Source organism: Diachasmimorpha longicaudata, chromosome 12, assembly GCF_034640455.1.
Source record: "Diachasmimorpha longicaudata isolate KC_UGA_2023 chromosome 12, iyDiaLong2, whole genome shotgun sequence".
Taxonomy (NCBI): domain Eukaryota; kingdom Metazoa; phylum Arthropoda; class Insecta; order Hymenoptera; family Braconidae; genus Diachasmimorpha; species Diachasmimorpha longicaudata.
The window spans coordinates 4,681,715-4,708,567 of NC_087236.1; the positions used below are offsets into that span (position 1 = coordinate 4,681,715).

Genomic DNA, 26,853 nt, shown 5'->3' on the forward strand with positions numbered 1-26,853 from the left:
AGTGTTTGTTTGTCATTTTTTAATGAGTCATTATTCGATTTGAGCTGTCGACATCCCACTTGATATCTTGAGTGAGAGTTTGGGATTATTCGTTGGATATTAGGGAGTCATTAATGGCTGTTACAGTTGATTCGTCGATTTTTAGGTCGGTGGAACCGCTATTTATGGACATGAGGTGATTAATTGGTCCTCATTAGCAGTTTATAGGATGTTGAAGTAGGCCCATGGGAGTTAATAACATGTACGTAAATCGTAGGGAAAATATTCAGCGAACACATCAACATCGTCAGTCTAACAATATAAAAATAAATAGATAAATAAAATTCATTAACTATAAGCTCTCTCGAGACTTAAAGTCAATTAAAAAATATGTGTTTGACAATTCTTCAGTCAACTTTAATTGCAATTCTGGAAATAATGCAATTTTTGAGCCTTTAGAACACATTTTTTAAATCCTAGGAAAACTTCAGAATAAAATTAACAGAATTATCGTCATAATTTCATTAAAACTCTAGGTACTTCACTCACATCCCTGTCAGGCAATTATTCACCCCCCAGGACAACCCCGAAGGTCCCTAATCCCACCCGAAGTGAGTTTTTTTCGCATTTATTATTTTTTTAAAAGCGAGTAAACGAAATAAATGAGATATTTTCGTAGAATTTTCGCTGCATAAAGAGAGAAAAAATTCTCTTTGTTATCAGTGAATAAGAATAGAGTTGGGGTCCGGAATGGGGCGGAAGTAAACACCCTTTTGTTGAACGTAAAATAGGCGAAAAAGAGGCGGAAACGAGGGGAAAAAATAACATTTTTTTTTCCAATAGGGTAATGGGGTAATCGGATAAAGCCGGTAACCTTCGTGTGATACATTTTGTCGACGGCTCGTTTGCATTGAAAGGGAGAGGCGTGGTTGGTACTGGATGCACCTTCATTTCACTGGTTTATGCTAGACGTAGGTCTAGCTGTGACATTAAAGTCATAACACCAGATAAAGCAACACCGACATGATGATGTTTCATTAGGTGGACATTTTTTTTCAGCTTTACACGAAGAGAATTTTTTTTTAACCAGAAAAAATATTTCGCGGTGAAGTAATGGGGACAGAGTGCGGTCCGGAGATGCCGTGATAATTAATTTTTTACCGTTCATTTGTTAATTTATCATCGCTCTCCCGCTATTTTGTTGAGGTCATTCCCTTCCCGAGATATCATATATTCGTGATTAAAAAGGGAAAATACATTTTTATATTTTGTATGAATTTTTTGAGTCATTCAATGACAAATTTTCCTTCTCGGGCGTTTTTTTGTGAATTAATTATCGAGTGCGATCGGTGGTCGAATTTTCTGAACTTAGAAGTTCAGCAAATTAATCTCATCTTCACGCCAGTTTTGGAGATTATAGGGGGGTTCGTTAGGGAGGGGTAAGGCATTACCTGGAGAACGTGGTTAACGGGACCAGGGGGAGGAGGTGGCTCCAGGAGATCCAGGAGCCGAGAAAAACGTGAAAAACGAAAAAAAATCGGTTTTATATATTCCCGGAGGCTTTATCGACTGCAAACATCGATATTAGTGTCAACATCTAGCGTCTGGAGGCAGCACCTGGTGGACGAATAGTCACCTAGAGATTACCCGTGATGCCTCACGATGGGGTTTGAAAATATTCTGAGATTGTTGGTGCACAGTTACGTAAGGAAAACTCGGCTTTGAAGAAGAATTATGAGGTGATAAGAGATGTTACCACCAGTGACTCTGGTTTTGTAACGTGCAAGTGTTGGACAGTGGATGCAGCCAGCTCCGATCGATTGACACTTCCCTTGTAAATCAAAATGTCACGCTGTCATTACCATAACTCTTGTTGACAAGTCTGATATTGATGGAATCCTTCATCTGTGGCACATTATGTAGTATTTATTTACAATTGTGAGGATGAACGAGAGCAAACACACGATATGGTGAGTACATGAGGATTATCGAGGACTCTGTGTCGTACCAAGTTTTGAGGTTATGAAGTGCTTAACCTCAACTTTGTTATTGGGTCACTGGTCGTGGGCGATTTTTGTTTATTATTGCATAAGATCAGGGGCTCACTAATTATTAGCATTTGTTCTATTTTTTGTTTATTGTCGATCCATCGTGAGCAGTAAATTTGCTAATTTATTGCTCATGATTTATTTATTATCCCAAATAAATTGATAGAATTGATTTTTTCCGAATATAAATATTGTTAAGACTGTTGTGTAAATATTCTTAAGCTCAATTAGATGAAAATTTAACTGAAAATTATTCTCATTTCGTGGAGGAGACTAATCACCAGCCAAACCTGCTATCAATGTTTCAGCATGGTCTCAGACTTTTTCTACCCAAACATGGGAGGAGTCGAAGAGCACATCTTCAACCTGTCGCAGTGTTTAATAGGTCGTGGCCACAAAGTCGTTGTTCTCACCCACTCCTACAGTGATCGTGTTGGTGTTCGTTACATGACAAATGGCCTGAAAGTTTACTACTTACCAATTACAGTTTTCTACAATCAGTGTGTACTTCCAACGATGATATGCTCCATTCCCCTGATTCGTTACATATTTATTCGTGAAAAAATTGCGATTATTCACGGACACTCGGCATTCTCAGCCCTTGCACACGAGGGAATGTTGGTGGGACGATTGATGGGACTGAAGACAGTCTTCACTGATCACTCATTGTTTGGTTTTGCTGATGCTTCAGCTGTTCTCACGAATAAGTGCCTGGAGATATCGTTGGCCGATTGCAATCACTGCATCTGTGTGTCACACACAGGGAAGGAGAATACAGTCCTGAGGGCCAAGGTCAATAGGGAGAGAGTCTCAGTGATTCCAAATGCTGTCGACACCGCTCTGTTCGTTCCTGATATCACGAAGCGAAAGAGCAATTGTATAACTATTGTCGTGGTGTCAAGATTGGTTTATCGAAAGGGAGTAGATCTTCTCGCCCAGATTATTCCTGAGATTTGTGCTAGACACGAGAATGTTCAGTTCTTGATTGGAGGTGATGGACCCAAACGGTGGCTCATCGAGGAGATCAGGGAGAGAAATTTACTTCAACATCGGGTTACGTTACTTGGGAGCTTGGAGCACTCACAAGTGAGACATGTCCTGAATAAAGGACATATTTTCTTGAATACCAGCTTGACAGAGGCGTACTGCATGGCGATTGTGGAAGCTGCTTCTTGTGGGTAAGTCAATCTATCAATACTCATGTTCACGTTTTTGTGGATGTTTTTTTAAATAATCTGAAGCATTGATTAATGATTTTTTGCTAAAGCCTCCAGGTGGTATCAACCAAAGTAGGAGGCATCCCCGAAGTCTTGCCACCAGAATTGATTTACCTCGTCGAACCCACTGTCGATGCACTTCTGAAAGGACTGGAGACAGCGATCGCTGATTATAAGAGGGGCAACATAATCTGTCCATTTGAGGTGCACGAAAAAATCGTCTCGTTTTATAACTGGTACGACGTCACTAGGAGGACTGAGATTGTGTACGATGCGGTTCAGAGAGAGGATCAGAAGACACTGGGACATCAATTAGCAAGTTACTTGTCCAGTGGAGTGCTTCCGTATTTGCTGGTTGTATCCCTCTGCTACATTGTGCTGCAGTTTTTGGAGTATTTTGTTCCTAGAAAGGTAATCAACTTCCCATAATTTTATTTTAGTTTTTTGCCCATATTGACCCATCCTCTGTATACGACAGTTGATAAGGGCGTAATTCCATTTAATATTTTTTTTTCAGTATATTGATATTGCCAAAGACTACAGCCACTCGAATTTTCACGTGCAGCCAAAGAACGAGAAACGTAAGGGAAAAACAATGCAATATTGAGGAGCACTTGCCATACAGGACAACTAAATGAAAGTATTCAGAGTATCACAAGTGTTAAGTACGTATCGTAATCGTGCTTACCAATCAAGATATTTCATGCCAACAGATAAGAAATTAAAAACTAATCAAGAATCAACCAATCTTAGATAGTAATGATATTTGAATGTGAAGCGAGGAAAATTTCAATGAGATTTTCACATTTTTGTACATAAAACGTTGTTACGTCTTCAAATATTATATTATGATCAGTCACAGAAACCAAACAACGAGACAATACTGGCGGTCCAAAGAGTGGGCATTTATCGGTCGAACTATCCTAGGTTTTCAATATTGTTGGGGTTACCTGAGTTAGTTAGTAAAAAAAACTACTGTAAATGGAGGTAGTATTTAGTTTAGCAATTGAAATATTTTTTCTCCGATGTGTAAAGACATGTGGAAGAGATTTTTCTTTAAGTAGCGTGTGAATCCTCAAGCAGCCAATAGAGAATAGTAACACACAATTTTTTATAAATTTTCTTCCGTCTTCTCTTTCACGTAAATGTTTATATATTCTAAAAAATACAGGTCGATGAAATTTAGTTTTTTGGTTTAGAAAAATGTTTTTTTCCTTTCAAAACCATCTAATATAATTTTTTAAATTGATTTTTAGTCTTTTTCTTTTGCATGAATATCTAAATTGTTTATACTATTCTTGAAGTAATTATAGTGTAAGAGCTTATGGTTTTTAGTTTTTTTAGTCATTTTTTTGCCCGAAAAAATTAATATTAGTGAATTTGTCGTATTCTCTCTGTTAAGTTTTCATCCCAACAAAATATTCAGTGGAATTCCAAAGAGATTTCTGCCAGGATGTCTTCTACACGTTTATTCTTCATTTATGCCATTACATCGTAAATGTTTGCCAAAGGTTATCACTACTAGTGTATTTTATTTGCCGAATCAATTTTCACGAGGAAATTAGGGCAGAATAACCCGAGAGCAGGCTTTGAAATTGATGTTTGCGTAATAAAGAATTGTCTATTGAATATTAATAATAATATTGTTGAATTACATTCCGATAAATCAAGTACAAAAGAAGAAAAAATATTTATCGCCGAAGAGTACAATTTCAGAGGGAAAGTCCGTTCAAGTCTACGATTAATCAAATTTTTTGGATAAGAAATTTTTTCCTCGGTTTCAAGTACAGATAAAGTTTGTTATTTGGAAACGAGAACATTTTTTGTAATTTTTTTACAGGAGAAATTATTTTTCAACGGAATATAATTGAAGTGATAATTCCTTCAATTTCTTACCATGAATTCCCCCATTAAAAATTATGTGCTCATTAAAAAAATTTTTTTTGTAAGTGTGTTCGATCCACGAACAAAATACGAAAATTGGATGTGCCTCAGAGAATAATAAAATTGTATTTACAATTACATAATTAATTGAACAACTGTGATTTCCACTCCTATCATCTATTAGCGAAATAAAAGTGCAAATGAAATGATAGTCGAGGAGTTTTCTCTCAGTTAACCAGTGCCATAAAAACCAATAGATGTAATTTATAAATGAACATAATAAGAATCAGAAAATACGTTTGTTTATTAGTCATAATGAGGATTGATTACAGTAGTAGAATTAATAAAAAGTGAATCATTTCGTCTGCACGTTTTGTGGTTTTATTGTACAATTCACATCTTACGTTTCATAAATCTTTCAATTGAGAACCGCTATTGGCTCTTCCCAACAATTCAAGCAATTCTACAATTTCTGTCAAAGAAACTTTGTTTTTTATCGCAAACAGCCAGTTGTTAGAAATGAATTTTAGGAGAATGTTGAGAGGACATCATGATATATACGATTTTGCTCACTCCATTTTCTAAATCACGAGAAATTCAATCCTTTAAATACTTGAGCACAATCATCGCCATTAAATCCAATACTGAATTTTTATTGAAGATTTCATCTCCACTAAAACTAGATAATTAAAAATGGTTATCTTCTCGAAGTTCTCCCCATTGAATTATGCCATGGGAGAGCTGAATATCGTCATCTAGTAAAAAAGTGAGCAACAAAAGTCTTCGATGAGACCATCAAATGTTGACGATTCTAAAAATTCCATTGCGATGATAAATATTTGAAAACGGAAAATTCAAAAGCCAATTGCTCTGAAGGAAATGCCTCCTGGGATAATTTCACATGCATGACTCTTATCAACGGTTAGCTCGAGTCAGTGATACGTTTTTTTCAACTAGACGACACTCTAGATCAGCAGGGAAGTGTACACCGAGATAATTGACTTTTGAGTACGGGCCATTTTTTAGTTAATATCCCAAAATATAAGGCAGATAGAAGGTTTTTTGTTATGACCTTTTTTGTAGGGGAAGTTGAGTTCTACAATAACTATCTTGACAAAGAAATCGCTATCTCCCTTAGATCGACGGATATTGATAAAAAACTAGCGGAAAAAATGAGTTAACTTATCTCGATTTATCACTTCACCTCTGATTCATCAAATTGGCAAAAATTCGTCCAACTTTCTATAATTTGAACTCACTCGTTCAACGCGCATTTGCATAAACAATACAATCCAAGGAATGCAACTATTCCAATTAATAACTTAACGATTACTTTAGTTCATTAACAAAACACAAATCAATGCTAAAAAGAGGAATAACTCAATAAACTTCATTCAATTAATTTTTAAAAATACATTTTTTTCGTCCCAATTTTTGTTGAATGTTGAATTTCAATAGATGAACTTAATTAAACTCAAATCACTGCTTGAACCATTTAAAATGCCTTCTAGTTGAAAAGCCATGCATTCGCAGGAGTCAAGGACCTCAAATAATTTGAACCCAAAGTAATTTTCAATAACTTTGTTTTTACTTCATGCTGTCGTGTATTTATCAAATTATCGTTTTTAATAATCGCATATCAGCTGATTTTAATATTTCTATTGCTGACACATTTACAGAATTTGATATTTATCGACATCACGTCGATGTATATTCTCGTAGCCACTGTTTCACTCGAACGATAGGAGATTTTCATTAGAAAAAAAATAATAGTTCAATTAATACGCAATTTCTAAGTATTCATGCAGTTGAATCATCTCAATGCTTCATTATTTTCTTTAATATTCACATATTTAGTATGTACAAGTATTTTTCATAGTCCTTCATTATTTCAATTCAACATTCTGTAGGATCAGACTGACTCCATCCATCGTGTCAGCGTAGAATTGTTCATCCAATGTTGATGGATCATCATTATTCAACTTAAAAAAATATAAATAAATAACGAACCAATCTGATAAGTCGTTCATCCCATTTGTCGTCAACCGATTTTTCCTTCTAACAGTAAAACAGTTTCTTGGTTTTTACGTTCGAGTTTACTTAATGGGATATTGTTGAACGTTCAAACGCCTTCACCGTAATCACGATCTCCAACATTTATGCGATCTGTTGCTGCTGTTACACTGAAGCCCAGAATTCTGTTATCGACTTTACACATTTTTCCTTTTTTTGGTTTCTTCGCCTTTCCCTGAAAAACAAAACGCGGAATTAAAAATGCCGTAGAACAATTTTAGTCACATCTTCCCTCTCAAAAAATGCCCCTCACTCTCCTCCAATAAATACCTTGACTTCCTGAAACTCCATAGGAGCATTAGGATTGACAGCAGGTGCAGGTTTGCACAGATCATCAGCCTCAGCCCTAGGTCTCTGCGCTGATCGAAGTTTACTCCTCTTCTCCAAGAACTGTTTCGTAAACTCAGTTGTCTGTTTACTATCCCCCAGGTACATCCTGACATACTCCTTAACTTCATAAGCGGACTCGATATCCTTCAGAAAACCAATGAACGTTGGGATATCAACGGACGGTTGTAATCCACACAGTGTCCTGTAGCACCACTGTTGAAAATCATCCGTCTTGGCAGTGTTATCAAAAAGCTTCTTAACAATTTCCTCCTCCTTCTTGACTTTACCCTTAACAACTTTATTATTATTCTGCTGTTGTTGAGGTGGACTGACTATTGTTTTAGCAGCTGATTGATTAATTTTCGTCGTTGATTGTGATTTGGCAACAGGTATAGGCTTGTTAGACACGGGTTCATCCCAGAATCCACTGCCCGTCCAATTTTTTCCCCCCTTCAGATCACCACCAGAATTAGCTGATGGTGCCCAATTAAGGGACTGTGATGCTGTACCCCATATACCCGCATTCTGCATGACAACAGCTGCCTCCTTCTGATTAGCCTTCTCCAATCGTTCCTTCTCCTGCTGCTTCACCTTGGCAATGCGTTCCTGCTCCTCCTGCTGTATCTGCGCAAGACTCTTCACCAACGGTTGCTTCGTGCTGGGTGCAGTTTTCTCCGCCCACTTGAATTGAAGACGTTTGGACGAATCAACAGCAGCTGCCTCCTTGGCAGCCTCCAGTGTCTTCTGCTGTGCAAGTTGTTGTTGAATTTGCTGCTGCATACGAAGATCCTCTGCCTTCTTTTCACGCTCCAGTCTCTGTATCTCAGTGAGTGATGCATGAGTTGCCACTGGTGCTGCATGCTGTGCCTGCGCCCAGGGTGCTTTACTACGTTCCTGAAGTTTCCTCAATGCGTCCACCTCCCGACGCCTCTGCTCAGCCCTTCTCGCCAACTCCTCCAACTCCAACTTGTTGCGTACATCCTCTTCCTTCTTCAATCGTTCCTCTTCCTGCTTCCTCAGCTGCTCCTCTTCAAGTTTTCTTCGTCTCTCCTCCTCCTTCTTCACTTTTTCCTCCTGGCGTTTAGCCTCCTCTCGTTTTTTCTTCTCCTCCTCCTGCTTCTTTCGATTATTCTCCTCATCCAATTTTCGCTTCTCCTCTCGTTTTCGCTCCTCATCCTTGCGCTTCTTCTCCTCCTTCTTCTTCAGCTCCTCCTCCTGCTTACGTTTCTCATCCTCTTTTCGTTTTTTCTCCTCCTCTCGACGTTTCTTCTCCTCGTCCTTTCGCTTCACCTCCTCCAACTGTCTCGCATGCACCTCTGCCTCCATTTTTCTCTTCGCAGTTTCATCCTCAACTTGCCTCAGGATCTCCTCCTGCCTTCTCAATTCCTCTTTCTGCCTGTCCGCTTGTAGTTTAAGATTCTGCTCCTCTAGTATCTGTTGTTCAGTCTTCATTTCTTTAGCGCGCATATCCCACAGACAATTCGGCATTTGTCCTGGTGGCATTGGGGGTAATTGTCCCACCTGTGCCAACCAATTCTGTACCTTGAACTGGGGATTGATCTGTGGAGGCGGCTGGGGCCAGATCGAGTCTACGAGATGTCCCTGGGGATGGCCATTGGCATTAACCTGAAGCTGTCGAAGTAATGATTTTATCGGATTATCATCTTGTGGTGCTTGAGGTGGTGCATTAATAGTCGTCTGTGGTGGTGGTAAATTCGGTCCACTGCCAATCTTCTGGATAAATTGCTGGAGTGTATCGACAGCTTGGCCAGGATGTACAACTCCCGCTGGTGGTATGTGAGTATCATTTGGTGTTTTAGCCTGTTGCATTTGATTAAAAAGTTGCATAACAGGATTTGTCGGTGTTTGTGGAAGTGGACTGACAAATGCACTCGGATTAACCGGTAATTCACGTGTCTCAGAATCCTGCATAATACACTGCATCACTAATTGATTTTGTTCAACAGCACTGAGAGTAGCAAATTGCTCGGATTGTGAGAGTTTTGTAAATGCCGCACTCTTCATTTGTCTCAGTGCCTGTTGATTCTGAAGTAATCGTAGATGTTGATACATTTGCAGTGAATCATCAAGTGCAGGTTTGGATAAGGCACTGGGAGGTAGTATGGTTGGTACTAGATTCGACATTGGTGGTGGTATAACTTGTTCAGATATTTTTAGGGGCGGTATTGGATGGCCGGGGACAAAAGGTACTCTACCACACATGGTGATGAGATCACCGAGTGTTGCATATCTCTCATCACAAATTCGTCTCACTAATAAACCTGAAGTGAAGTAACCAGCTCTACACCATTCAGCCATTTCATTTGCCAAGAAGGGGCCCTGTACTTCACCCTGAGGATCTCGATAGAACCATTTTTCCTGGGTAGTAGCTGTCAATGGTTGATGATTTGTAACTGGAGGAATCGATGAGATGTCCTCTCTGTGGCTCTCCTCATCAGCTGTTAGTTTAGCTACCAACATGTCTGCTTCAGCATTCATTCTGTCGAGATCATCCTCAGGCTTTGGGGGTGGAAGTAGTGGAGCTGGATTACGATCAGCTGGTGGGATGCTCGGGGGTTTGGACTTGGTTGTGGCAAGTGCGGGGGATTCTTCAGGTCTTGAGTCATTCTGGGGGGGCTTTGATGAACGTTCGATGAAGGATTTTGAGCGTTGAGGTGCTTGCACTTTATTTGTCTCTGGTTTAACCAAATTTGCTGAGCTTGATGACGTCTGGACTTTTCTTCCAGCGTCTGGTATAACTTGATTAGCATTCAGAGAACTAGTATTGCTCGTTGGTTTTGTCGGTGAAACACTTCTACGCTCTTGATTCATCGACGTCTCCTTGTCATCGAATGGATGAAGAGACTTTGGCCTCTCTCGTGCAGCTGCACTCGTTGAGTTGCTGTGACGACTGACATTGGGACCATAAGAGCTCAACTTATTACTCGATTTAGAACTTGGATTATTGTTACCCTCGGAGATACGTCGATGTCTGGCCTCAGTCGTGACACCTTCCTCATCCTCATCCGAAAATATTCCTCCATGAAATGCTCCTGATGCATCGAAACTTCCACCACTCTCACTGGGATTTTCAGTTGCCCATTCAGGCAAATTATCGTGATTATCGTGATGGTTGGACTCCCATGTACGAGCTGTCCTCGGTGGATGATGATGAGAATCGTGAGATAATCTATGACTCGCTCGAGTCTCCCAACGTCCACCACCTCTACCCTCATCACCATCATTCTCACCACGATCAACTCTCTCCCTTTCACCATCCCTCCAGTTACTCCTTGACCATTTTTCATTACGATTATTGGAAGTACTTCTCCAGCCCTCCTCCTCATCACCAGCAGCTCGATGTCGTCTCCAATTGCTCTCCATAAGTGAGCTACCACTGGCACCACGACTCATCTCCTTTCTCGGGCTTGTTGAGCCATTCCATTCACCTGTATCAGAGACACCATTTCGCTCGGACCAGCCTCTCTCACTCTGTGATCTGTCGTAGACTCTTCTACCTGGATATGGTTGTGAATCGAGTCTACTGCCATCACCAGAATCATCGAAACCGACTGGGCCACGACTGAAGGAATACATTCCACCTCTACCTGTTCTTCCACGTCCTCCACGATCAACACTACCACCTCTACCACGACCACCTGGATTACTCACACCACCGTTCCAAACTCGCTGCAACAAGTATTTAAATTTGTCTATTAATTATTTTTATTGATATGTGTATGTTTATTTTTTTTATTGGAATTCTCTTAAAAAGGATCAATTAATTATCACGTTATTTCAATAGAAATCAGAAAATTGATCTCATATTGAAATTAAATTTTTATTGAAACTTTCTGTTGATCTTTGTTTGTCCAATAAAAAGACTACAACACATTTTATAAATAAAAAAAAAATATTTTCTTAATAAAAAACATTATTATGAAAACGTCGCCATTTTCCTAATTTTGTCTAGATCCTCAGTAAAAACCAAAGTTGGAGATGAAGTAATTGATCTCATTTTACCACTTCACAACAGTATTAGTACGACAGAGGCTGTGAACGGATCTGGTAGCACTTGCTATCACGACAGTTACATCGAGGGATAATTGACAGTGAACTATAAAATTAAAATTGCTCAGTATTTTGAGAAGACAGTCAGGTGCTGGCACAGGGGTTCCAGAGTAAAATTATATTTAGATCACAAGCCATGTATGACACACATCCCAATATAAGATACAACACAATAATTTTACGTTCCTGGCAGACACTCTGATTGACTAACAAATAGTGCAACGTGTGTGAATTTAGTCAGGGTACATGGATTTTACACATGATTTTTGTTGGATAAATTGTGAAGGCTGTAATTACCGTTTCATCCTCTGTCATTGGTATGAAAGCCAAGGGTAGCTGGGTTTTCTCCACGTAGAGGGTCTGCAGGGTTGACAGTGCCTCGGGGGGCTTGCAATTACGATCGAATAGAGCTAGCATCTCTTCACGACCGTACCTATGCTCTGCCAAGTGATACCGGGGGGTGATAAGGTTGGCTGTACCACCACCACCGCCACCGGAATTACAACTGTCTCCAGACAGATTGCGCAACCTTGAAAAATTTAATTTTATTAATGTGGGATTGATTTTTCACGGGTGAAAATGAAGGAAAGTGAGCCTCTGATCGATAATTATAATAATTAATGAAATCCCTCTATTCATTTGTGACCTACGCAATTACTATTATTTTTTTTTTATTTTAGGAAACGATTCTATCATTATGGTTTGTCATAATTGTAATGATTAATTAATTCATGATTAATTGATTTGGTTTCAATTCATCTGAAGTGTTGGGAGATCTGGGCAATATTTTATGTGGTCACAATGCTGAAAAAAATCCTAGATGCAATGGAAGGTACGTGAATTTATGGGCAGGACATCATTTATAGTCCTGAGAAAACTTAAATATTCTCCCGGGGGAAAGAGCTCTCATCTTGTTGGAAAACTCTCAGTCTCAGAATAAAGTTATTTGTCTGGGGATTTCACGATTCCTTAAATTGACAAGAGAATATTTTCTCGTATTGACTGAATCTTTTTTGTCCGGAGTAGTTTATCCTCTCAGGTCATAAATTCAACAATTTACAAAGTTCTTAATTACTTTCGCAGAATTACCATTCGTTATAATATTCTTTGTTTTCTAAATAAATCACTGAAATGGATTGACCTCTCAAGCACCTTATTTTATCGGGATAGACTAGTTTTCTGATGAAATCTGGCGTACGAGCAAATCATATATTGAAATGATTTTTTGACTTTCACAGACAAACGTCAATTAAAAATTGAAATCGTGATTCACATTCACTTCAATTCCTTCCATTATGACGAAGTACTTTCAATTGCCACTGGGAATTTTCAGCAATTTCAGTTCAATTATTTTATTCACCACTTGAGACAATTATTGTATTCATTTTGTTACAACAAAAATCACTCATTACATCCCAACACTTCCAGTTGAATAATCACCCAATAAACAGTTTAAAACGTTTTTTGGAATTTCTCCCCAGAAAAAAAACTCTCAACTGGATTAAAATTCCCCAGCATTTTCACGTAAATATATCTCCTCCAATTTCCTTCAATTTTCCACCCCCTGTCATTTCCACACATCCGCAAATCAATTAATCTTAACAAAAGTTCATTCACCCCCCATTACAATACCTCCATTACTTAAATTCACTACAAACCATTCTGGACCAAACTTCATGGAATCCGTCATGCTGCACTCTCTGGATCAGTCCGAAAAAATAAAAAAAAAATACATAATAAAATACCAAACTCTCAAACGACTGAACGAACAATAAATAATGATATTTGTTTACGTGGGAATGAACCAACGTGACACAATTGGCGGATGAAAGCACCTCGAGTAAACGCCGTTTGCCAATAATTGAACTCAACCGACGAAAATTTTCTCGTGTCGTTTCTCAGAACAATGTCCCCCTGATCCTCCAGAACAACCGACAGAAGTCGTTAAAACCGGGACACCTGATGACGTATTCTTTAATTATGTCCAACAGCCAAAAAACACCAACAATTAGCCCTCGGCAAATGTAACAATCGACTACATGTGAGAACGCTGTTGGATAAAGGAATGCGATGTGAACGCAACAGACGGTAGATGAAATTACAAATTCGTGGTCAAGGATTTTTATTTTTACCGTACCAACACGACTCGAGACTGTCCAATGGTGAATCGAATGATGGAAAATTGACTGGGATTCTCAGGGGATGAGAGAACGAACGAGGAGTTTACTCGAGTGCGAGATTTTTTTTTATTCAACGAAGACCTGAGTTGTACCCCATGAGCAGAGGTGGCAATAATAACCAAACATTTTTCATCCCCGTTTACCAATGGTCTAACGATTGTCTGGGGTATTGATCGTTGTTTATCAGTGATTTGTGGTGTTTTAACGGTGATGTGGTGGTGTAGATTGATTAATGTGAAATTTTTAGGTGGCTAAATACCTTATTTAACTCGGAAATTACTGAGTGAACAATACAACACACCAATATGGCCGATGAGATTTTTTTAACAGATAAAGGCGCATGCGGACTTGTCTTATATATACTTTCTGCTTCCAAAAAATGACACTACGATTTTATGTGGCGCCACGTTGGACATTTTTTACCTCTCGCTGATTGGGCAAAGCAGGTAACCGACAGATAATTGCTTTTAGAAACTATACGAATTCTATCTTTTGTGACACGTTTGTAATCGTTTGTTATGAGTTTTAAATGTTTTGTTAGCTCCTCATTTAGTTTTAAATCACTAATTTAAAGGTCATTATAAAAGCGACCTCTCCTCTCACAGGAATTGGCGGGAACTACGAATGTGTATTTTATCTCTTTTAATTTTTTTGGAATTATTTTCCTCAAATACAGAACATTTCATTTCCAAAAAGCTGGATAGGCCAGAGGGTAGATACATCAAGTGCCATAGACTTTTATTGGAGGGATTGAAATATGAATTGAATTTCTGACCGACCTATTAAGACCCCTCAGCCACCAAAAACAATATTTTCTGTTGATGTAGGGTAAAGGGATTAATTGTAGGGGGAAATAACAATTTTGCAGATTTTTTGAGTCGAGAAAATCCCGTTTCGAAAAATTCAAATTTGGCGGGCTACAGTGTCGTTCTGCAGATACTGTAGAGCACTGTACAGTGTGAGACGGCGTGCTGCAGTGGCATGGTGTGCGTGGACTAGTTGATAATATTTTTCTAAACAAAACTATTGACAGGTAAGTTAATTTTTAAGTGATCAATCACGAATTTTACCGGATAATTTATTTATTTATTAATGAAATTTCTTGGGTTTCTGTTTTTTCCCCAGGGTGTTTTGGTCGGAGGGAGTTGTTGAGGTTAGGCACGCGGCACCTACACATTTTATTGACATCAACAATTGATATTTAATCGGTTTAGACAGAGTTTGAGGATTTATTAGGTTTTTATTATTTATAGGTAATTTTTTTAACGGGGGAACACTCGTTTCGTTGAGTACTACCATTCGGATAATTTCCTAACCTCAATAACAGTCTCTATTGATTAGGAAATTATCGATATCTTTGGGGGAAATGAATCGATTCAGATGATTTAGGTGTCATTTTGAAACTTCGGAGAATATCTTGGATACCATAAAAAAATTGAGAAATTTCACTCAGCCAATCTCGAGTTATCGTTGATTGCAACCGGCTTATTGTGTTTTCTGTCATGTTCGATATTTATTTAACAAATAAGCGGATTGTGATGAATTAACGTTTATTGTAAAGTTGGGGGAATCCCTGTAAATGAATACATAACAAATAATTCCACTTTGATAATCTTGAGCTTCTGATAATTAAACAAAGTTTCTTTTTTCTAACTTTAGAAATTTACTTTTGAAATATTTTATTGTGATATACTTCTGAATTTTAATTCTGATTTATTTCTGAAAACTTAGGATGTCATTCCGTGGTCGTGGAGGTGGTGGAGGCTTTGGGAGAGGTGGAGGCAGAGGTGGACGTGGCGGTGGCTTCCGAGGGGGCAGAGGTGGCGGTGGTGACAGAGGACGAGGGTAAGCACTCTCATATTGTCTCTAGAAAACGCTACAGACTTGACAAAATCAAGTTGATCTCAGCACGTGTATAAAAAAAAAATCTTCATGTGGAATCGAATGATTTTTTTCTCCATTGAAAATTATTATAATATTTTCAGGTTCGATCAGGGACCCCCCGAGCACGTGACACCTCTTGGGCACTTCGAGTGGACAGTTCAGGACGATCTTGTTGCTAAAGTTGATATTGAACAGGTCCCCTACTTCAATGCCCCCATTTATACAGAGAGTAAACAACAGATTGGAAAGATTGACGAGATATTTGGAAACATTCGAGATTATTACGTCTCGATTAAACTCAGTGATAATGTGAAAGCGACCAGTTTTGAGAAAAATCTTACGGTAATTCATCCATTCGTGAATTAATTCATTAATAGCCATAAATTCATTAATGAATTAACAATTATCATTACTTATTTATGACTGTGATCACAGTTCGTCTCCATATTCCTTCAAATTATTAAATTATTGAATTTTATTTTAATTTCCAGTTGTTTATTGACCCTGGAAAGCTTCTCCCACTGCAGAGGTTTCTCCCAAAACCTCCTGGTTCAATAGAAAAACGTCCAGCACGTGGCAGAGGAGGCTCCAGGGGAGCTCCAGGAGGCCGGGGTGGTTTTGGCCGAGGTGGAGGCTCCAGGGGTGGATTTGGTGGCCGTGGAGGTGGCAGAGGAGGATCAGGCGGTGGATTCCGTGGTCGAGGTGGTGGTGGAGGATTCAATAATCGTGGGGGTGGAGGAGGAGGTGGAGGAAGGGGCCGAGGCAGATGGTGAAAACTATATTCCACAGATGATCATAGCAAACATGAAATAAAATATCCTCTTTTTTATTATTGAAAGACTCGATTATTACCACCAGGTGCATTCTGTGTAATGTAAATGTTTAAATATTTCACTGAATAGGCAAACGTCTATTTCAACTGTACGATTTCGATTTTTACTTTGTGAAAATCATTGGGGAAGTAAGAGAATTTTTGATTCAGGGCATAATTGAAATATTAATTGAAAATGTGTATGAAAATTATCAACAACTTTTTCCATTCACTAATTTTTTCCTTTTGTAAAAATCGTCGACTACTCTGATTTCAAGAATTGAATTTTCAATTCAAAATATATTTCTAAAAAAAATTTACGTGTCTCCAATTTTTTCGCATTTAAAAACCCACAATCTTGATAATTATGAAAATTCTTTGTTTTTGTCTTCCCAAAAACAGTTAATTAATCAAAATTTTAGGGTAGTCCACCAATTATCTTTTCAATTTTCATATATTTATAGCGCCAATGTTCTTTATTTATTTTATAATTATTATTCTACAAAAATTAGTTCGCCACAATTTTATTTCTCCTGAAAAAGTTCTTTTTCTCTTCTCTTCAAAACTAAAAAAAATAGAAGTCTCTAATTACTCTACTCATCTCGGATCAAATTTTAATAACTCAGACAACATATACGTAATCATACCCCCAAAATTCTCTTATCAATCCTAATCCCCCAATTACAATCATTTAAACTTCATCAAACTTGATATGTTTCCCCAGTTCTTTCTCCGCCTTCTTCAGGAGCTTGTCCCTCCCCCGTTGTTTCGTCCGGTCCTTCTTCCCCAGCTTCTCCTCCCTATCGCTGGCCATTTTCTCCCAATATTTCTTCTCCTCCTCTCCACTCAATACACTCAGAGCTTTCTCCTCCGCGTACTTCTCCACAAAATTCTTCGCCCCCTCCTGATCGCTGCATCTGATGTAAGCGACGTTGGAGCTCTCCCTGACGTCGATGTACTTGACACTGGGCTCGTTCCTGAAGCCGAGTTTGAAGCCCTTGGGGTTGTTGCAGGGCTCGTCCAAGTCGATCTTCACAATCAGCCCCTCGGAGAAAGTGAATTTAGGATTTGACGAGACACTCCTGACATTCTCTTCAGCAGCTGCCTCTTCGGTTTCCATTCTGTCCTTCCTGTCGTACGACGAGGGGTGGATCCATCGGGTCTTCCTCAGGTGCTGCTTCAGCTGCTTCATCTTCTCTCTCTGGAGCTCGAGGTATTTGTTCCTCAGCTTCTTCCAGTCCTTCTTCGCCATTATCCTGAGCCCAAAGTCAACGACGTCAGGTTGTTCAGTTCTGGTCCTGCGCTTCCTCTTCCTCTTCTTTTTTTTCATCCCATCGGTCTCGTTCTCCTCGTCGTTCTCCACGTCCTCGACCTCGTCCCCCTTCCCGTTCTCCTCGACGTCGTTCTTTTTGTCGTCGCTCTTCAATCGTTTTGTCTTCGATGGAGAGTCTTGCTCAGGGGCCTCCAGCTTTCTCTTCGATGTCTGAACGTCCTGGGGAATGGGCTTGGAGCCGAGGGTCGCTGTGTCCATTCCACTCGGTGGGTCGTCCTCGGAGAATGTCGTTATACTCAGGAGTTCCTGAGGGGATGTGTGAGGGGGAAGTGTACAGTCCTTGTCCTCGAAGGCTTTCAGGCACTCCTGGGCTCCCTCGACCGTCTCGAATTCCACGAAAGCGAATCCCTTGATTTTTTTATTCGTCTTGTACTTGGGGACAGAGACGTAGGCTATTGGCCCTGGAATTTAGAAAATCTAGATTGAAAAACTTCATTCTCAATAAAAATGTGTAGAAATGACAAACCGTATCGTGAGAAGATGCTGATCAGCCAGTCATGATTGGCATCTGGAGGTAGACCCTGAACATAGACAGAGCAGGCTTCACAGTCAACTCTTGGGGTGACTGGAGTCACTCGACGAACCTTCTCCCCGTCCTCGGAGAGTTCTAGTAGAGTCGAGGTCTTCAAGGCCTTTGATATTCTCGCAGTGTCCTGGGTGAGTGCCCTGATCTTGTTGAACTGAAGGAAGACCTTCAGGTCGACCCAAGGATCCATCTGAATCATATTGCTGAGGAATCTGTCTTTACTCAGATTCGCATCACCGAAGTAGAACTCCATTTGCTTGAGGATGGCTGAGTGCAGGGCTTTCTTTCGATGACGAGGCTTGGAGCGAGTGCCTTGGGTCGGGAGAACGTCGGCTGGCGATGGATCGTGGACTCGAGGCACTGGGATCGACTCGGACTCCAGTCCTGTGGTGTCTTCCTGATTCTCTGTTACCATTTTCGAAGATTTTGCTGTGGAATGTGTTAATTATTTAGTGAAGGTTAATTATAATTCACTGGTATTTTTATTGCGAGAGGTAATTAAGAGGTTTAGTTGTGTCTGGAGGTGAAACGAGTGAATCACAGAATGTTTCTCCAGCATTCCTTATTATTAAAAAAAGATCGATTCTTCAGCACAAATCGTTCTAAGATTTCATTATTAAACGAATAAAATCGTTGATAAATAATCCAATAAAAAATTAAAACAATTTATATTCAACTTAACACTCTTACTTCGATTCAGTATCTTTCACATCAATGAAGAATCAGGACAAACTCTCCATTGTTTTAAATAAATTAAATCAGAGGTAATAAACAAACCAAGAGACGTACCTAACCTCTATTTGATTCTTCAACGTTTCGAAAATATGCGTGAAAGTTCGTTTCCCAAAAAAAAAATCATTTGGATTATGGACCAATCCGGTGGCAGACAGAGGTCACTACTTGTATTAGATTTTTATTTATTTATTACAAAATAAATGGTAAAATAAAAAAACGTTTTGGGATCGGTAGAAATGGGCGCAAAGCCGGTACAAACGATAGAATTACTACAATCTGCGGGAAGAAGTCATTTATGGGCTATCAATATACAAATCTCTTTGTCGCTGCCAGAATCGACGGTGGCGCCTTCCAATAAATTGGAGTGGAGAGTAATCACAATTTTAAATTAATTGTTCTGGATGATTGAGATATGAACAGACGAGCAAACCTTTATATTCCTAACATACAAACGATGTTAAATATATGACTCCTCATAGAATTTATCCATAAAAAACCATTGAAAAAGGAAAAATTAATACACAGAATTTCTTCGGCATCGAAACATTTTATTAACCAAAATTCTAGATGAAGCAGACCCAACATAAAACGTTGGTTACCATTTTTTACTGATAAGTGATGGATTTTACAGAAGTTGAATGAAATAACGAGATCCATTCCCTAAACAAATTATCGAATCTCAAAATTGTATCTAAAAATCGATAAAATCTCTTCACCGCGACAAATCATGCCTCGTCTCACTGAAATTGATGAAATAATGGAAGAGACAATTTACAAAAATTCCTATTGAAAATAGTTCCATGATATTTTGAACATTCGTCAATTGACATTTAAAAATTTTCCCTCGAGTGGAACAGAATAATTTTATCTATGGTACCATGGAAAGCAGCTAAGCGTCTCCTAATCTCTCGATTTTCATAAACTAATAAAGTTACATCTAAATATTATCTACAATCCTATCACAGGTTTTTGACATTGCAAACTGAATTTTTGAAGTGTCTCGAATAATCGTTGACTGTTTCGTTCCCTAAGAATCTTTCTGGTAAAATCCTCCTTTTGTCCAGGAGTTGTTAATGCTGTTGACTCGTTAACAGCCACCCTCAACCATTGCCCAGTTAATTCCCCAAAACTACTGTTCAGGGCCAGCATAACACGTGCGTGAGACTCTAGATACGATTTTGGTATCATTTCACCTGGAATAAATAAATAATATTAATACTTTTTAACATAATTGTTAAATGCAAATTTACTTTTAAAGTGCAGACAATAGCGAAAATGAAACATAAATAATTAGAGGGATTAATTTAATCTTTCGTAAATCACGAATGAGGGGAAATAGAGAAATTTTTGACGAGAGCCCTTTTTTATAGCGAATCAAGAGCTGAAAAAGAGTTTCAATAAAAAAAATTTTGTTTTTCTCTCTCGAAGGTTTTTTAAATATACTAAGAAAGGGCATTGCTTTTGCCAAATTCATCTTACCGACACAACGTAAAATCATGCAGACGAGCTCCTGACCAACGATTGACACAAATGAATTTAAATGTCTGCTATTAATGGCATGAGCTAGAAACGTTCCTGCAGCTTTTATAACTCCATTCTCTCGTAATCCCAACCCAGTAATGCCACATCTTAGCATATCAGGCACCTGCTCCGCCACCTGCAGCATAAGCATCGGTGTCTTCTTGCAGACCTGCGCCAACAGTCCCAAATACGACTCCAGCAAATCAGACAGCTCCGAGAGATTTCCCCCAACCGCTTCACAAGCCTTGAATCCCCTCAAACTGTGTCCACTGATCTCCCCAAAGATCGTTCCAATTTCATTCTTCACATCGCTCCCACACAGCAGTACCATCTGCCTGAGCAGTCCCAGAGCAGCTGGATGTGGTCTGATCTTGTACGAATTAACAAGAATAGCTAGCAGAGGTCTGGCATCAGTCTCAGGATGGAGAAGACACTGAAGAGACTTCTGGGCACACGTGTGCATGGCCTCAAGAATAACATCATCCTGTCCCCACTCAGCATGTGCCACGATCTCATTAAAAATAGGAACGAGTCCATCTAGAACAGATTTACCAATAGCGCCCTCGAGAGTCGACAGAAATACTGTGATCATCCTGAGTTGATTAGCAACAGCAATTTTTCCACTGTTGATTGGATGTCCAAGAAACTCCTGGAGTCTAACGACGCAAAGACCGAGTGTTGCATCCAGATACTTCAGCTGTTCCTCAGTCGTCGACAAGGAATTAAGGAGTTTACCAGCTGCATACATGAGCCTAAGGCCCTCACCCCCACCTGGAGGCACCACAGGAAGTGTCCTGGAGATGATTTCGAGAATCGCAGGAGCCAGAGGAGCCAGATGTGATCCACCTTCCCTGGAGATGTCCTTAAGAGCCATAGAGGCAGGTGCTGAGGCTACAGAGCCCTGAGTCAGTCCCAGAGTGACCAACTGCAATGACCTCTCCAACCAGGGATCAGGATTCTCCCCAATCCACTCAGCGTAAGCACCAATTGTCGAGCAGGCACTCGCTAAAACCTCTCGCGGATAGTTCTGGTAAGGTATGTGAGACAGGACTAGATCAATGAGGGCTGGGACATACTCATTCTCCTGAGTTCCCACACTGTCACCCAGGGCCTGGAATGCGTGGAGGGTCGACTCCACATCCGTCCACTTCTGATTGTCGATATCTGGTCGAGACAGTCTTCTTCCCAGGAGAATAAGCAACTCATGACCGAGGATGTTGCAGCAGTAGGTCAGGGTATCGGCTGCGTCCTGACGGTAACACCTGAGGAGTTCACGCTCATCAGCATCACCAGCCTCGTCCGGGCAGGAAGGGAGAGTGGCTTTTCGAAGTAATGCTAGTGCTAGTCTCGCGTAGATTGGCTTGAGGGCGTTGCGTGCACGATCTTCTAGTGGGGGATCTAGGGTTGTCACGGTTTCCTGGAGGGTGTACCAAAATCCAAAGGGAATACAGCTCTTCCTCTCCTCAATAGGATACCGTCCAGGTAGTTCCGAGCACTCCAGCAGCATTTTAATTAACGTCTCGGAAGTCCATCTGTGTCCATCATCATCATCCTCAGTCAATGCCAACAGAATCAACCTACTGTTGTTATCTCCCAGAGAGGTGAGCAATTCCGAAAATTGAATGCTGCCTTTCTGTTCGGCAACAGTTACGAGTTCCCTGGCCCATTTCCAGAACACTTGTGGACGTTTAAAAAGTTCTACACGTGAGGTAGCAAGGATGAGGCACTCCTGAACTAGCTCCCAGCCCCTGGTATCCTCAATGGCATCCTCAGTAGTTGGAACATAATTTGAGGCAGCTACCAAGAGGTGTGGATACACCTCCTCCAGACTGTCGATAGGTAATTGTCCAAGTTTCATCCACGCCAGGGTGCACTCGATGGACAAAAGGTAGATGGAATCATCGGATGATTGGGAGATCATCCTCTCGTATGTGGTAAACACCTGTTGAAGGAGCCAAGATGTCTTATACCAGCTGGCGATCAGTGTGTCCCTTAACCTGGGCCTCTTCAGGCTGCACTTCCTCTCAAATTCTTTCGGCAATGCCACCAACACCCTCAGCAGAAGGTCCAGAGTGTCCTGACTGTTGTATGGAAACATCTGGATGAGATCATCAATCATTCCCTCCTCGTCGTTCTTCCCCTCGACCCCATCACTACTGGCTAGGAAAGCTGCCAATGCCTGGCACAGTCTCGTCAACACTAGTTTTGATGTCGTTGTGTTCTTCATCAAATTGAGAATTCGATTCCTCAGGTCAATGTAATCCGAGACTGGAACCTCGTTCCATTGCTTGGAGATCTTGGCGTGAAGGGTTGTCGCTGCGAAAAACTGTACTTCAGAGGAACGCGAGGGTTCCAGAAGTGGCCAGACATGGGTCCAGGCCTCGCGGGAGGCCTGGAACTGCAGCAACCAAAGGTGGGCGTCATTAGCACCTGCTAAGTAAAAACGACGAACTGCATCCTCAACTGCTGTTGAATAGTCCATTGTTCCGGGGGGACTGGGCTTTTATTATTGTTGGTTTAACCTCGATGATCGACAGACATGGGGCCTCACTAACGTCGATGTTGGGGTGAAATGCTGACACACGACGAGGGAAGAACAGGGAGAAACACTGACATTTCACTTGTGGTTGAACTTGAGAACAGATTTTGTGTGATGTTGAGAGGGTTTTAATTTCTTGGCGATAGTAAATGGGAATCGGTTATTCGCTCACTCACTCACTGCTACTAACACACAATGCTACGGGGGACGCCATATTCACGATTGCTCCAGCGCCACCATTTCTGGAGGAAAATGCTAGTGAGATTTTATGGGGCGGAATTATTCAAGTGATGCACGAATATTTTTGTAGGATTTTTGTTTTCATTGGAGCGATTATTCTGATAACAGTTAATTAGTTTTTCACTCATTTACTGCGACTAACACGCAGTGATGTGGAGGGACACCAATTCGATGAAGAGCTCAAGTGGACGCCATCTTGATTGGCGACTCAAGCGTCCGCCATTATTGGAGAGAAGCGCTGGTGAGATGTGATAAGCGGGATAATTCAAGTAGCAGCGAAATTTGTTTTTCGATTTTAGCGATTGTTATGATGGGAATTAATTCACTTGAACATTTCTTTTCATAGAGTTATATTTATTTGTGTAGAAAGTATTTATTTATGTTGAAGAAACGTTTCATTTGATGCAAATACAGATATAAATAAACATTAAGTCTGAGTTTGTACGAACTCGATTTATTGGAGCTTTTTTTATTCACAATTTTTTCATTTATTTAATACACAAAGTAATTAAACATCCAGGGATTATAAAAAATTATTGTTATTACTGTTATAATCATAATTAATGTTATTATCATCCTATTATTAATATTATCATTAAATAGGATTAACAAATGTTAATCCCGATAAATTAATCATTTGATTCAATTTTTTTTATTCCGCAACTGATATTAATGTCATTAATAACATTGAAATATTGTTGTTTTACATCTGTAGACATAAACAATTGCAACTCACTCGTCCTTAATAAATATACAATTTATATTAAATTAAAATTCCGATAAAAATAATCAAGGATCCGCTAAAGGTACGCAATAGTCCACAAATTATGTAAAACAGGCTACGTAATCTTTACGAAGCATTTCCTTCATTACTGGACACCCCAGTAATTTTTACCCCACCATCGTTACTCCCGAATTACGAAACTTTCACATTATTTTTACTGACAAATTTTTTTAATGTACTAATGCTGGTGAAATGCTTCGTCGTTTGCATAACAAACAGTGAAAGAGTCGACGAACACAAAGAGAGCGAAAAAAGAAATTGCAATTTAAAAATTTCTAAAGTTGGCCCATACTCGGGGGTGTATCACGTGTATTCCCATTGGTTGGATTTGTTACGTGACTGGTGTCTGTGCCACGTGCTACTGTTCATCATCATCAGTTACATAAAGCAAGGTATGCCCACGAGGATAGTTGCATTGGGTTTAACAGTATTCTCAAAGGTAAATTGGAAAGCGGTCGGGGATTATTCATATTGTCCTAGCCACAGTATTTATCCTCTTATTAGCTGGTTAATGAACGTTTATGTAACACTGAACCTTGACTATTGAAAACAGAGAGTTGTGAGAGTAATCAGGAGAAAATGAGGGGATTTATTCCCTGAAGTTATGAAATTTTATGATATAAAAATTCTAATCTCTGTTGAGCTTATCCTATTTCATTTAACTTTATTCTACTTCTGCAAAATCAAAATGTCAATAAAAATTAAAAAAAACGCTTCGAGGGTGCGACAAATATATTTTGTTTAAATAAAAAATTGATGGGAGTAGACAAATGCAATAGAGAACATATAATTAATCATAAATGTCATAAGACAGTGATATAAACGGATGAATAATCAGACAGAAGGTAATGGAATGTTGATGAACCTCAGATGTCCTCAAGAATGTTTATAAAAAATATAAAATTAACACAAAAAGGAAATTGTCTCGGTAAAATAAGTCAAAGGAAAACCCGAATTCCATTGATTTTTATTCCATGAAATATTGTCAATTCAAAATTTATTTAAGATAAACGTAAGCTGGGAAGTTCGTTAAGATAATTGGTCGAATTGATAATAGAAAATTAATAGGATATTCGTAGGCAAGTGCTTCCCATTGATATTCATAGAAATCTATTTGCAATTGTTAGACTTTTCTCAAGGGATCTGGTGGGAGAAATTTCCATCGAATATTCTGTTACGCAAGTCAGTGGTTATACACCCTGAAACCTGGCCAAACTCATTGTTTGCAATCTAGTATTGCATTCAGCGGAAAGTTTCGAGTTTCAGTAAACGTTGATCTTGGCTCCTTATTTCATCGAGAGTGTTACGTGCAGACTAAGGAAATCATATAACATTCATCAGAAAAATGTTGACTTCCGCATGCAGTGAATCCTATAAATTACTGAACTTTAAAAATTGCCTGTGGGAATTTTCCATTCCCACATCTCATAATGAGGTTTTCCATTGTTTGAAAATTCCGGAAATTTTTCGTTCAAAAAGTTCGCATATTACAGATTAAAATATATAAATAATACATATAAATATATGTATAAATATATATATATAAATAATATTATTCGCAATATGAATAAATTTCTGCAGAAATCGAGTTTGAAACTCGTGTTTTTTCCATTTTCAATTTTCTCACGTAGAAAATTTTACAACATTACTTCACATTGTTCTGTTCGTCCTCCTGAATATCTGAACAGTAAAATTCTACAGATGCTCATTGTAACTCGTATAAACCCTGATTACAGAAGAGTTCTCTAATTGTTACAACTTCTGATTTACAATTCATTGAAGTGTTCATTAAAACTCTTTAACTTGACGAACTCCATCAACTGTTGGTAATAAAAAAAGTTTCCTGATGAATTGTACCCTACACTAGATGAAAAGTTACTGATTGAATGTCACGTGCATACCACATACACCGCTCGACAACTGGGGCCGTCCGTGAACTACTCAAATGCTCCTCAAATCCTTCCTTTAGGTCGTGGTAGGAAATAAGAACTGGCCGACATCCCGCCGACACTCGGCCAACATTGGCCGAATGTCGGCCCACTGTCGGCGATACTGCATTTCGAACCAGGGGAAGGCAGCGATTATGATCCTGAGAGGTGCGTTGATTAAATGATAATATTCGCCTACTTTTCGCCATTAGCAATTTCCCCTCAAAATCGTTGATGCACATAACTTTACTTTGCCGGGTGAATCCCTCTACTTTGCGCGATTTTTTCACTCTCGTTTTACAGTATTAGACTGCGTCTTTCATATGGTACGTTTGAAGACTCTTTGAATTAATTCATTCATCGATTCGCGCATTGAAAGCTCGCAACGCGGAAACTAGTTCACTGTGCAGCTTCGCGAATCTTGGAAGGATTCGGTGAAAAGAAATTCCTTGAAATACGATGGGGTAGGAAAAGGATCAATTACTGTACGCGAAAGATCTTTTAAAAATCGTCGGAAGAATCATCGAAAGATCTTCGGAAGATCGTCCTGGTGACCCGAAAAATTAAGCGCACAGTTGGGGAATGAAATATGACTAATTACTGCTTTAGAAAATTCATCGAACTTTAATTAATTAGTTCTCACGAAGTGAAGGAGATCGGGAGATCGTGCGATTATTTCTCGCAGAGAGCGATCTCCACTGGATTTTGAATATAATCTCCCTCGGTTTTTAAAATCCCTCTGAATGAATGTGTTGGTTTTATCGTACTTG

The 26,853-nt window shown here is 39.4% G+C and overlaps 5 protein-coding genes across 11 annotated transcripts; 2 read left to right on the forward strand and 3 right to left on the reverse strand.

Annotated features, from left to right (window-relative positions):
• Positions 1 to 36: 36 nt before the first annotated feature.
• LOC135168211 (phosphatidylinositol N-acetylglucosaminyltransferase subunit A) lies at positions 37 to 5,271 on the forward strand. Of its 2 annotated transcripts, XM_064132184.1 has the most exons (6): positions 37 to 241; positions 516 to 590; positions 823 to 1,949; positions 2,336 to 3,205; positions 3,295 to 3,655; positions 3,762 to 5,271. In XM_064132184.1, the coding sequence occupies exons 3-6, from the start codon at positions 1,924 to 1,926 to the stop codon at positions 3,849 to 3,851; spliced, it is 1,347 nt and encodes a 448-aa protein (XP_063988254.1). In that variant the 5' UTR covers positions 37 to 241; positions 516 to 590; positions 823 to 1,923; the 3' UTR covers positions 3,852 to 5,271. The 2 variants fall into 2 exon arrangements, with proteins under 2 accessions (XP_063988254.1, XP_063988253.1); XM_064132183.1 differs by having other exon boundaries at positions 516 to 1,949.
• A 1,423-nt stretch (positions 5,272 to 6,694) lies between these two features.
• LOC135168196 (GRB10-interacting GYF protein 2-like) lies at positions 6,695 to 14,141 on the reverse strand. 2 transcript variants are annotated; one of them, XM_064132155.1, is made up of 6 exons: positions 13,740 to 13,931; positions 13,396 to 13,652; positions 13,261 to 13,302; positions 11,900 to 12,131; positions 7,472 to 11,221; positions 6,695 to 7,376 (listed from the first exon to the last, which is right to left on the reverse strand). In XM_064132155.1, exons 3-6 carry the CDS (start codon positions 13,290 to 13,292, stop codon positions 7,251 to 7,253), a joined length of 4,140 nt encoding a protein of 1,379 aa, XP_063988225.1. In that variant the 5' UTR covers positions 13,293 to 13,302; positions 13,396 to 13,652; positions 13,740 to 13,931; the 3' UTR covers positions 6,695 to 7,250. The 2 variants fall into 2 exon arrangements, with proteins under 2 accessions (XP_063988225.1, XP_063988224.1); XM_064132154.1 differs by lacking the exons at positions 13,396 to 13,652; positions 13,740 to 13,931 and adding an exon at positions 14,042 to 14,141.
• On the forward strand, positions 13,970 to 16,755 carry LOC135168217 (H/ACA ribonucleoprotein complex subunit 1). Of its 3 annotated transcripts, XM_064132194.1 has the most exons (5): positions 13,970 to 14,228; positions 14,651 to 14,815; positions 15,514 to 15,627; positions 15,768 to 16,008; positions 16,158 to 16,755. In XM_064132194.1, exons 3-5 carry the CDS (start codon positions 15,515 to 15,517, stop codon positions 16,437 to 16,439), a joined length of 636 nt encoding a protein of 211 aa, XP_063988264.1. In that variant the 5' UTR covers positions 13,970 to 14,228; positions 14,651 to 14,815; position 15,514; the 3' UTR covers positions 16,440 to 16,755. The 3 variants fall into 3 exon arrangements, with proteins under 3 accessions (XP_063988264.1, XP_063988266.1, XP_063988265.1); XM_064132196.1 differs by lacking the exons at positions 13,970 to 14,228; positions 14,651 to 14,815 and adding an exon at positions 14,914 to 14,935; XM_064132195.1 differs by lacking the exons at positions 13,970 to 14,228; positions 14,651 to 14,815 and adding an exon at positions 14,995 to 15,035.
• Positions 16,756 to 16,912: 157 nt separating this feature from the next.
• On the reverse strand, positions 16,913 to 19,348 carry Larp7 (La related protein 7). 3 transcript variants are annotated; one of them, XM_064132179.1, is made up of 3 exons: positions 19,131 to 19,348; positions 18,277 to 18,765; positions 16,913 to 18,211 (listed from the first exon to the last, which is right to left on the reverse strand). In XM_064132179.1, the coding sequence occupies exons 2-3, from the start codon at positions 18,749 to 18,751 to the stop codon at positions 17,169 to 17,171; spliced, it is 1,518 nt and encodes a 505-aa protein (XP_063988249.1). In that variant the 5' UTR covers positions 18,752 to 18,765; positions 19,131 to 19,348; the 3' UTR covers positions 16,913 to 17,168. The 3 variants fall into 3 exon arrangements, with proteins under 3 accessions (XP_063988249.1, XP_063988247.1, XP_063988248.1); XM_064132177.1 differs by having other exon boundaries at positions 19,126 to 19,348; XM_064132178.1 differs by having other exon boundaries at positions 19,027 to 19,141.
• Positions 19,349 to 19,598: 250 nt separating this feature from the next.
• Positions 19,599 to 23,498, reverse strand: Cdm (cadmus). The gene is made up of 2 exons (XM_064132162.1): positions 20,551 to 23,498; positions 19,599 to 20,264 (listed from the first exon to the last, which is right to left on the reverse strand). Exons 1-2 carry the CDS (start codon positions 23,072 to 23,074, stop codon positions 20,020 to 20,022), a joined length of 2,769 nt encoding a protein of 922 aa, XP_063988232.1. The 5' UTR covers positions 23,075 to 23,498; the 3' UTR covers positions 19,599 to 20,019.
• Between the last annotated feature and the right edge of the window lie 3,355 nt (positions 23,499 to 26,853).